General features: G+C 41.5%; 1 protein-coding gene across 2 annotated transcripts; it reads left to right on the forward strand.

The window, feature by feature from the left end:
* The first annotated feature begins 520 nt into the window (after positions 1-520).
* LOC144703465 (bifunctional aspartokinase/homoserine dehydrogenase 1, chloroplastic-like) lies at positions 521-10,475 on the forward strand. 2 transcript variants are annotated; one of them, XM_078575633.1, is made up of 19 exons: positions 521-699; positions 780-901; positions 1,485-1,561; positions 1,700-2,074; positions 2,164-2,252; positions 2,337-2,640; positions 3,106-3,158; positions 3,247-3,461; positions 3,545-3,632; positions 3,699-3,812; positions 7,915-8,013; positions 8,102-8,296; positions 8,437-8,519; positions 8,601-8,826; positions 9,294-9,439; positions 9,511-9,646; positions 9,719-9,802; positions 9,880-9,972; positions 10,061-10,475. In XM_078575633.1, the coding sequence occupies exons 2-19, from the start codon at positions 780-782 to the stop codon at positions 10,304-10,306; spliced, it is 2,745 nt and encodes a 914-aa protein (XP_078431759.1). In that variant the 5' UTR covers positions 521-699; the 3' UTR covers positions 10,307-10,475. The 2 variants fall into 2 exon arrangements, with proteins under 2 accessions (XP_078431759.1, XP_078431758.1); XM_078575632.1 differs by having other exon boundaries at positions 521-694.
* The last annotated feature ends 912 nt before the right edge of the window (positions 10,476-11,387 follow it).

The following is an 11,387-nucleotide window of genomic DNA, read 5'->3' on the forward strand; positions in this document are numbered from 1 at the left end:
TTTTTACGTGCGTGCAAACGTAGGCCACTCAGAAATAATTGTACATATGGCCCTTCACATTCTCTCCTCCGTAATTCCCAAAAAAACTTAGAAAAATCTATATTAATATATATTCAAAATATAAAATGGGTTTTTTTTCGTCCGGGATGAGGGACGGGATGAAAATTCGTCCCAGGAGGACTGTACGGGACGGGTTTTTAACCGTCGGACGAAAATTTGTCCCATCCTTCGTCCCTGCACTGAATCTGGACGGGAAGAAATTGGTCCCCTCCCATCCATCGTCCACGTTGGGGACGATCCAGAACTATAGCTGCACCCGATGATGAAAAGAAACGGAAAGAACGAAACGAAACGGATGACGGACGACGCTACAGGACGGATGGGATGACGGACTGTCCTTGAGCCTTAATTTCGAGTACGGTCGAATTTGGGCCATAGTAACAATACTGATATTTTAAAGGGGGAGAGTATAATTTATTGATTTATTTATGATAAAATTTAAGAGACGAGTTATTCAGTGCAGTTCGTCGCGTTCCTCGCCGTTGGTGACGCTGTCGACGACAGTGAAGGAGGGGCAGATATTTCTCTGCTCTGCCTGGTGTGATCTTCCAAAAACTTCACTTTCGGCTTGGAGGTTCTCAGATTCGAGCTTACTTCATCAAGCATTATTGCCTCGCCGAGGAGGCCGGCAGCTGTAGCGTATCCAGTCGCTCTCTGAGCCTTCAAATTGCTTCTTGGCTGGTCAATTCCTCCACCTATTTGCGCGTTGGTGATTGCAGATGGCTTCCCTGACTGTGCCCTTCTCGGAATGCGTTCCCCGTGGCTCGTTGCTCCCGCGTCGCCGATTGAGTGCTTGTGCTGCTGGAGCCTCTTCTCTTCCTACATTTCTGCGGGATAAGAGGTTGTTTTTCAATCGTTGTTGTTGATTATTCTAATGGGTTCTGAAGATTCATCCCGCGTTTAACGTCGTTCTCTTTCTCCTTGCTTTGTCCGTGTTTTTTTTTTTTTGAATGAAGTCTGTCCGTGTTTTTGGGGGAAGGTTCCAATATTATCCCTGTCACAGTAGTGATGGAGAATGTTTCTGATGATTTCACGTCGAAGATTTTTTTCAAGTACGGATGTGTTGGTTTTCTTTTTTTTGACCGTGCTTTTGGCTTTTAATTCTTTTTTGATTTAATATATGCTAGTTCTCTTATTATATGCGGGTAGAATTCTATTTCTTTTTCATGATTTCTCTTCCCGGTTTCTTGTGTTCCTCTGAGCTCTCTGATTGGAAGGGTTCAAAGGAGAAGTTAGAAACCGTGATTCGTCGAACGTCTATTCAAGTGAAATATTTGAGGGAGATGAACTAATTTTTGTTTACTAAGGGGTTGTCATGAACATGACATCTTTGGATACTGGTTTCTTTGTTGGATCTGTGATTGTAATTAAGTTTTTACTGGGTCGCTGTGTTGATCTAATGTTTGAATATTCTCTTTTTCCAGAGATGGTTATTCATCGAAGAGGTCAAAGGAATTGTTTTGTAATGCATCTGGGAACCGAATCTTTGCATCCGTGGCAGGTATCCTACTTATAATCTGTTTCCTTGTCTTTTGGACTTATTCCTTTGATATTCGTTTGAATCTCTTACCTGTGTCAGTGAATAGAATTCGGAAGAGGCATGAAATTTGCTTTTTTTTCATTATCCGTGTCTTTTCAGAAATCTCTGTGGAACATTCTGTCGACGATGTGGCTCTCCCCAAAGGCCACGCATGGTCTGTTCATAAGTTTGGAGGAACGTGCATGGGTACTTCAAAGAGAATTCAGAGTGTTGCAGATATAGTTCTGAATGATTCTTCGGAAAAGAAGTTGGTTGTCGTCTCCGCTATGTCTAAAGTCACAGATATGATGTACAATCTCGTTGACAAGGCAAAGTCAAGGGATGACACTTACTTGTCTGCTGTGGATGATGTGTACGAGAAGCATCTTCTGACTGCGAAGGATCTTTTAGATGGGGACGTTCTGGAGCACTTTTTATCTCAACTACATCAAGATATCAGCAACCTCAAAGCAATGCTACGTGCCATTTACATAGGTAAGGTTTCTTCTTTAATTCTCATGACTTTGTCCTAATTTACTCATGTACTTCTCAGTATCAAACTGAAATGATAACTTTTGTTCAAGCTGGGCATGCCACCGAATCATTCACTGATTTCGTTGTGGGACACGGAGAGTTGTGGTCTGCTCAACTGTTGTCGGCCGTCATTAAAAAGGTTCTGTTCTTTGCATGATGACGTCTAGGGTTTTTTGTTCTTTTATAGCTCGAAGATGTGTAAGATTTGAAGTATGCGTTGTAGAGTGGAAGAGATTGCACTTGGATGGATACCAGGGAAGTCATCATCGTTAATCCAACTGGTTCAAATCAAGCTGATCCCGACTACTTGGAATCAGAGAAAAGACTCGAAACTTGGTTCCAGCATAATTCAGTGGATACAATAGTTGCTACTGGATTTATTGCAAGTACTCCTCAGCATATCCCAACTACTCTAAAAAGAGATGGAAGCGATTTCTCTGCTGCTATAATGGGTGCTCTTCTTAAGGCCGGTCAAGTCACAATTTGGACTGACGTTGATGGTGTATACAGCGCAGATCCCAGAAAAGGTGATCACTGATTGACCTGATTTTACATCCGATTTAATTCACATTTCAATTGGTATTGTATTCTTTCACCTGTTCGGTACTTGTGATATCCTATGCATGTTGTGTTTGCCACCCTCAATGATGGTAATGAGAAGGCAGTCTAGAGTCATCTCCATCAGTGTTAGTCATCTTCGACGAGGATGATCATCAACATTATCATCATCTGATCGGTTGACAATGACGATGACAATGGTGATGGAGGGACAAATCCCCCATCTGCCTGCTCCTGAAGGCTTCTTATCCTTGTTAAAAATGGCATGATAATGATGATGAATCCTCATTCGTCTGAGGCAGGATGATAATGATGATGATGATTTATGCATGTCGACGATGACTTCATCCTGGGGGCCAAATACAATATGCTCTCTCTGGTTAATAATCTGTTTTCCCACATCAATTTAATTGATGTGTATGAACCTTTTGCAGTTAGTGAGGCAGTGATTCTGAAGACTTTGTCTTATCAAGAGGCCTGGGAAATGGTGATCGCTTGGAACAACATTTCTTTATGTATTGTAGCTCTCTATAGAACAATGTCCCTGATGTTTTGCTTTGGCACTGTTTTTGCAGTCTTATTTTGGTGCAAATGTCTTGCATCCGCGTACTATAATCCCAGTGATGCGATATAACATTCCCATCATGATAAGAAACGTTTTCAATCTCTCTGCCCCTGGAACAATGATCTGTCGTCAACCAGAAAATGAGAACACCGACACACATAATCTGGATTCTTTTGTGAAGGCGTTTGCAACAATTGACAATGTGGCCCTCGTCAACGTGGAGGGGTAGGTGTTGGCCCTGTTTTCCTGATTTTTTATTAGCTGTTTTTGTTCCAAAATCTAAGTATTACGAGGGTTTTCTACCACAGAACTGGAATGGCTGGTGTGCCGGGCACTGCCAGTGCAATTTTCAGTGCGGTGAAGGATGTGGGAGCAAATGTCATCATGATATCTCAGGTGTCTCACTACCCTGGATTATCATTCCGAGGACAGATGTTTTAAATACGCTTATCCTAATTTTAGGCAAGTAGCGAGCATTCCATATGCTTTGCGGTCCCAGAGAAGGAGGTGAAGGCCGTTGAAGATTTGCTGAAGTCTCAGTTTTCCCAGGCTTTGGATGCTGGTCGACTTTCAAAGGTAATCCTGCGCTAAATGTTCATCCTGAATCCCTGCCAAGATTATTTTAGTCATTTGTCTGTAGATTAGAAATTCAATTTATACAGTTTCTGATTCAGTCTATTCAGTAACCATGCTCCGAAGAGTACTGTGTTGCTACTGTTTATAAGAATTCTGCTGCTAAAGTTTTCCGTTTTGGGGGGAATGCCCGTATCTTCATCCCTAAAACAAGAAAACCAGAATGAGATCATTCTCTCATTGTTGGCGAAGTCAATTTTTCCTTGTTCTTCAATTTTTTCTCCTAAAGTGCATGTAATTGTCTGTCCCTTTTTTCAGTTTTTTACCGCCGTAACTATTAGACATGGGTCTCACAAATGGATAGGGATTTCATGCAAGGACTTCAATACTCGATTCTTTTGCCTCTCTCTCTCTCTCAGCTTTTCTCATGTTGATATAAGATCTCGGTGTCCAAACTATTTCGTGGAGTCTTTCTGTGAAGATCTGGGGTCTCTCCCTGGTTTGATGCTCAACAAAACTCTCCGTTCCTTCATGGTATCAGAGTGGGAAGGCCAAATTTGATTGTTTTGATCTTATATGAATCCATGATCTTTTTTTCAATCACCTGAATCTGTGTTTAGGGGGAGAACTGTGACTTATCTGTGGCTTTATGTCGTAGAAGATTCAGTTCACAAGTTTATCTAGGGACTTAACTCACATTATTGCACCCTCAAGATGCTACTGATCAACTAGTAAATGATCCCTATTTTTGGGGAAGCATTTAGAATTGCCATTGGATAGAAGACTTGCCTGCAACCTGTGAACATGGACACTGCCCAGGAGACTATAACCTTTGGGATCAAGACATTTACTAAGAAACCTCCTCGTAATGGGCCCATTGAGTTGAGGGGCCATGATCCCTACAGACAATGATCCAAAGGCCTACTTCTGGTGTTGCGGCAAATGACTACGCCCTAAGGAAACATGTTGGAAACTCCACCAGAAGCCCCAGCCACAGGAGAAAGTCTTTATTAGTCAGATGCATGTGGAGCTCCCATGGAGGTTGCCGCAGGTGCAAGCTCTGGCATGTACCATCAGTCAACGAAGTGATTTGAATCTTGTATTTGACACTTGTCAACTAGGGGAAGCACATATGTGCTCATTTTCCTATTTCATTTTCAGAAGATTGCATCCATTTGAATTAACTTATGGCTATATCCTTGTTTCAGAAGGTTTTCTCCAGGGCTGACTACCGGAGGCGATGGATGGTGTATCACCTTTATAGATGACTGTACTGAAATTAAATGGGTATACTTAATGCTAGAAAAGTTGGAATCTGCTGATATAATTATTTGGATACTTTGTTTATGAAGCATATGTCAACTATTATTGCACTTTTGCTAGTCTATGTGGATGACATGGTTCTAATTAGAGTTGATAGAAAACAAATAGAAAGGCTAAATGATCGATTGGCAAAGACTTTGAAAAAAAGAGATCAGGTAAACTACAATACTTTCTGGGATTAGAGCTGTCACATTCAAAGGGGAAGATAGTATTATCGTTGGTTAAATAAATGATGGATCTTTTAAATGAGACTGGAATGTGATGCATTCCTGGAACGATCCCAGATATCCGCAGTTCACAAGGATGTGTTGATTCCACGTAGCATGAGAGGGATGATGAGAGGAGGTAGAAGATGAGAGGACGGCAAGACAAGGGACAGAGACTCCTGTGATTGGAGATATGTTTGCCCGAAGGAGATTTCTGCTGATGGTATCTCCTAATGATGTGGGAAAGGAGGTCAAATAAGTAGCAGAAGGGGATGAGGGAAAGAGAGAGATCTGGGAGAGAGAGAGAGGAAAAGTAAACATAACCAAGATTTACTTCCTGCCTTTCTTTACTCTCAGCTTTGCTAGTTATAGCCGTCTCTCGTTGCTTCCTTTGATACACTGTTATAGCATCAGTGTAACAACGGATCCAGCAGTTCGTTATTGATTCAAATGAAGGATATTTGATCAGAGTAGAACAAGAAGATAGGAAAAAAAAGATGGAACGATGGAGATCCGGTCAGGATCTCCCCCTCCTGGTTGTCGGGAATGTCCCTTCCGACTGCTCCAGCTCCTGCTCCCACAATTTGATAATTTCTTGAGGAAAATGACTTCTCACAACTGCCTTCTTCCCCCTGCAGTCTTATTTATAGGCGCACATGTCTTTTTAAAATTTATGTGCTGCGTCATTTCCCGCCCTACGGAATCGTCGTCTTTTGTATGCCTTGCTGAAATATTTATCATGCACCCATTGGGTGATCTTATCAGGATGCTTCGTGCAAAACTGCATGTCCAATAGTAGACACTGACCTTAAACTGGGGTTAGAGAAGGATGACACACATATTGACAAGGGCATCTGTCAATGCCAAGTGGGAAGACATAATCTTTTGCTCACCAGATTTGACATTCCACATGCTATCAGTCTTCTCAGCCAATTCATGCGAGAACCCAGGGAAATACATGAAAAAGCTTTTCTCGCATACTTAGCTACCTAAAGGGGGCACTAGCATATGAGATTACTTTAGAGAAAAGTACTCACTCTGATCTCAAAATTTATGCTGATGTTGATTATGCAGAGAAGATCATTGACTGATGATCTACTGTGGGGTATTGTTCTTTCTTAGGAAGGAACCTGATCGGTTGGAATAAAAGCTACCTGTTATTTCGCAGTACTATGTGGAGGCAGAGTTCAGGGCCATGGCACATGGCATCTATGAAGCCCTCCCTGTCCATCCTGAAAGAACTGACGATCTTATTAAAGACTCATATTCAGCTATTCTGCAACAACGAGATTGTTTGGAATCCAGTTTAACACAACAGAACCAAGCAGTCGGAGGTGGATACACACTTTATTAAGGAACGACCTACATACTCATACACTTCACGGTCTCATCTTGTTGAAGTACAACATCCTGCTTATAGTTGAAATGCAGAGCCTTTGCTATCAGTTGTAAGATTTTAGCTAAGTTGGTAAGAGCTTGAATTTAACCTCGTGTCGTATTTGTTCTTACATGTTATTGGTCTTGATACTTTCTTTACAAGAACTTGTCACCGGAGTAAAAAAAAAGGAAAGCCAAACAGAATACATGTGAACCAGTTTAAAAGAGAAGGCAACCTGTGCGGGAAAGGCATCACACATTTCTTGGAAGTCTACCAGAATGCGGAGGGAGCAGTGGAGGGACCATCCACAGATGGAGGGGACTCGTCCATCAAGGGCAGTCCATATTCTTTCTCTTCATCTACCTTTCATTCATCAGACGGATTTTATCCAGACATTTGGGCATTTGTGGCTGTTTTGGATATTGCATACGGATCATGATTTTTGGTTAATTCTTGAGATACAAACTTGGTGCACCAATGCTCTCACCTCCTGAAGAATCAGTTAAAAATTCTAGAAGCAACACATTGCACACTCTTGGGCCATAAATGTGCCTGCGGCAGGTGTGTGGGGGAGTGTAAAGTACACCATCCGTCTTAAAGATGAAAGGAGTGGCCATGTTATCAGCTATAGCTTTTAGCACCGTTGGTAAGCGCTTGAATCCAAAATGTTATCAGAGACAGGTAGCAGGTTCAAATCCCAGAACTAAAACACTGCACACGTGGGCCATAAATAGGATAGTGGCATGTGTTGTGGTGGAGTGCTGACAAATAATTTTTTTCCTTGTCTCTACCTTTTTATCATAAACTATACATAAAGTCTACAGTTCTTGTTTCCATTTTTTGACTGTATAATCTTGTGACTGTTGAACACATATCTCACTAACGGATAGTGAACCCGGTTCCCTGTATTAATTAGGGCTTTCTCCAAAAGTATACATCGCTCAATTATTTTGCCTTTATCTCTCACTCTCTCAAAGCTGCTCTCATGTAGACCTAAGATCTCTGTGCTTGAACTGCTTTGTGGAGGCTTGCTGTAAAGATCTGGGTTCCCTGATTTCATGCTTAAAAAAACTCTTCATTCTTTCACTCTTGCAATTATTCCTCTTAGCTCTTGTGAAATTTTAATGAGGATAGGTTTTTTCAGTGATTCTTTTGAAATTTAAGCGATGAATATGTTCTCACATGCAACTCTTCTTAGGTTGAGGTGATCCCAAATTGTAGCATCTTGGCTGCTGTCGGGCAGAAAATGGCAAGCACCCCGGGTGTTTGTGCCACACTGTTTGATGCATTAGCAAAGGTATGACTGCTACTCTGCTTCTACTTAGAACATGCGTTGTGGAAATTAGTGTTACCTGATGTTTATATTCACTTCTAATTACTTTCAGGCTAACATAAATGTACGAGCTATAGCTCAAGGTTGCACCGAGTATAATATCACGGTGGTGCTCAAGGGTGACGACCGGATTAGGGCTCTGCGGGCTGTTCACTCGCGATTTTACCTTTCAAAGACAACAATAGCGGTTGGAGTCATTGGACCGGGTCTGATTGGGAGTACCCTTCTTGATCAACTTCGTGATCAGGTGCAAATGGGACGGAAAGCTCTCTTATTTTTTCCATTTATTTTTCTACCTCTTTGTTGTATTTATTATAGGGTTTGAAAACTCTCTTTCTGATTTAAAAAGAGTATGCTTGAGCATTTTCCAAACAATTTCCATGGCAGACGGCAGTTCTTAAGGAGGAATTCAACATTGATTTGCGGGTTATGGGAATTGTGGGTTCCAGAAGCATGGTTTTGAGCGACACGTAAGCTGATATATATTTCCTTTTTTAGTCCGTACATTATTTGGTGACTCATTAAATATTCCTTCCTCCGTCTCTGTGTAGGGGGCTAGACTTGACCAGATGGAGGGAAATCCTCAGCGAGAACGCAGAAGAGGCCAACCTGGAGAAATTCTCCAGCCACGTTCATGGAAACCAATTCATCCCAAACACAGTCTTCATCGACTGTACTGCTGCCACCCACATAGCAAATCACTATTATGACTGGCTCCGTAAAGGAATAAACGTAGTAACTCCAAACAAGAAGGCTAATTCCGGGCCCCTTGATCGGGTAAGCATACCCTAGTTACTTACTCTTCATTCGTTTTTACCTCAAAGATGATGACAACAAGGACATTGTCATGGTCCTTCATCCACAGAGGTTGATGTGGAGAAGTCGTCTTTGCCCTTCAGATCCTTAAGGCAGACAAATGTCAGGGACTAGATCATGACAAGTAGAGGAAGAATTTGTTTTGTATGCTGTAGATTTTTCCTTCCAAATCTGACTCTCCGTCTCACCCTTTTCTGATGACAAGACAATGATACGACTCATCATTTTCCCCATAATTGGTCTGGTGTGCATGATGACAATGTCGACTTCATTATTGACATCCTCATTTGTTCATAGCCAGGATGACGATGATGATATCATTGTCCATATCCTAATTTCAACGGGAATGATGATTGTGACGTGAGTGGCAGTTGACAATAAAGACAATTAATCTAAAGGTTAAAGTATAAATGTGCCTCCTCTCACAGTATCTGAAGCTGCGTGCGCTGCAAAGGCGGTCCTACACCCATTACTTTTATGAGGCCACTGTTGGTGCCGGCCTCCCAATCATCAGCACCTTGCGTGGTCTTCTGGAAACCGGTGACAAGATCTTGCAGATTGAGGGGATCTTCAGGCAAGCCTCTTACTCTTATTTTCTCATCCTTTATTTTAGTCTTCTAATTGTTTCTTTTTTTTCTGGAACAGTGGAACATTGAGTTACATTTTCAACAACTTTTCCGGGGATGGGACTTTCAGTTCTGTCGTTACAGAAGCGAAAGAGTCCGGCTACACAGAGCCTGACCCGAGAGATGATCTTTCAGGCACCGATGTGGCAAGAAAAGTGAGTGATCTTTAGAGAAACTGGCTTTGTTTGCATTCTTCTCTCTTGCCTTGTTGACTTTTCTTCTTTCAGGTCATTATCCTTGCGAGAGAATGTGGTCTAAAGCTGGAGTTGACTGATATATCAGTAGAGAATCTCGTACCAGAGCGCTTGAGGGTGAGTATCATTTTTGATAAATAATCTCTGGGAAAGTAAATTAGTTATTTAATTTAACCTTCATGATGGGTCTGCAGTCGAGCTCATCAGCTGAGGAATTCATGAGCCAGCTCCCAGAGTTTGATGAAGAAATGTCACAGAAACGCGTTGAAGCTGAGGCTTCAGGGCAGGTAGCCACAGAGCAATTTTCGAAATCCATTTTGAACTACTCGACACTTATGAAACTAAATCCCTCTCCATGGGTTTATGGTTTTGAAGGTTATGAGGTATGTTGGAGTAGTAGAGGTGAGCAGTGGTAGAGGTAGAGTGGAGCTCAGAAGATACAACAAGAGCCACCCATTTGCGCAGCTCTCAGGGTCTGATAATATCATTGCCTTCACCACAATGCGATACAAGGAGCAGCCTCTGATTGTCCGAGGGCCCGGCGCCGGAGCTCAGGTCACCGCTGGAGGCATCTTCTGTGACCTCCTCCGGCTGGCTTCCTACCTTGGCGCTCCCTCGTAGAACCCTGTTGAGGTTGTATCACTGCTTCTTGCTTTTTCCTGCTTTCTCTTCTCAAGTGGCAACTTTTGAGGAAAAACTAGGATTTTGTGTATGTTTTAGTCAGCATTTGTGCCCAAAAAACTTAATAAATTGCCAATAATAACTCCATTTTATTGATTTTCTTTTCTTATTCTTCATGTCCAATATTGCGACTTAGCACTATTAGAACATAGCTTTGATTTAAGTTTTGAATGTTCCTATTTATCAAAATGAAAGAGATTGTTGTCCTTTTGACTGTTGTGAGCCTAGCACTTGAAGAAAAGCAGTAGCCTTAGAGCTAACTGAAGAAACTGGACTCAAGTTGGTGGATAGGTTAGCCTCAGAGCTAAACTATCCAACAAAACCTATCAACTTATGGCCTCAAGTTGGAGCACATGTAGGATAAGCTCCATGCATGTTACACATGAATATGATCCATATCATCAAATTGATTTATATATTGGAGATTGAATGGAACAATTGGTTCGCTGGACATTATAGTAAAGTTTGAGTAGAGACGATGCTCCTCAATAAAATTCTTGAGCTAGAGGAGTCAGAGGTCGCAAATACCATTGCTTGATTTTACTCTGGTGTCTAATGAAATAATTTTGAGAATGTCAAAAAGGTTTTGCATTAATCTTTCATCACTTGTTATTGTACTCGTTTATGTATTTGTACCAAAGTCTCTACTTCCAAAAAAAACTTTTTTATACTAGTTCATACATATATATCCTACTATAATCCCAATAATTTGTCTGAGTATTTTCACTAATAACAATGTATTAACAGTGAGAAGTATCCACCAAAGCCCAATCACCCTGCACGCTTTGAAACAATTAGAAGGTTAGTATTGATTGGAATACTTTGAAACAATTAGATTGTTAGTTAAAACAGTTGAACCTTTGAATCTCCCCCATGTTGAAACTACAAGTCACCTAAGGTTGCCGGCCTGAATAGGCCCTTGGTCTCCTCGATGGCCCTCCGATTCTAGCTTGGTTTTGGAAATGCTAGTGACTCGATACCTGATGTAGCTTTTTGACACACTAAGGGTTTTAAGAATAGT

This window comes from Wolffia australiana, chromosome 5 (assembly GCF_029677425.1).
Source record: "Wolffia australiana isolate 7733 chromosome 5, ASM2967742v1".
Taxonomy (NCBI): Eukaryota; Viridiplantae; Streptophyta; class Magnoliopsida; order Alismatales; family Araceae; genus Wolffia; species Wolffia australiana.

Coding starts and splice junctions, on each gene's coding strand:
- LOC144703465 (XM_078575633.1), top strand. CDS start 780: ATGGCTTCCCTGACTGTGCCCTTCTCGGAATGCGTTCCCCGTGGCTCG. Junction 3,159..3,246: donor ATCAAGAGGCCTGGGAAATG/GTGATCGCTTGG, acceptor CTGTTTTTGCAG/TCTTATTTTGGTGCAAATGT. Junction 3,633..3,698: donor ATGTCATCATGATATCTCAG/GTGTCTCACTAC, acceptor TCCTAATTTTAG/GCAAGTAGCGAGCATTCCAT.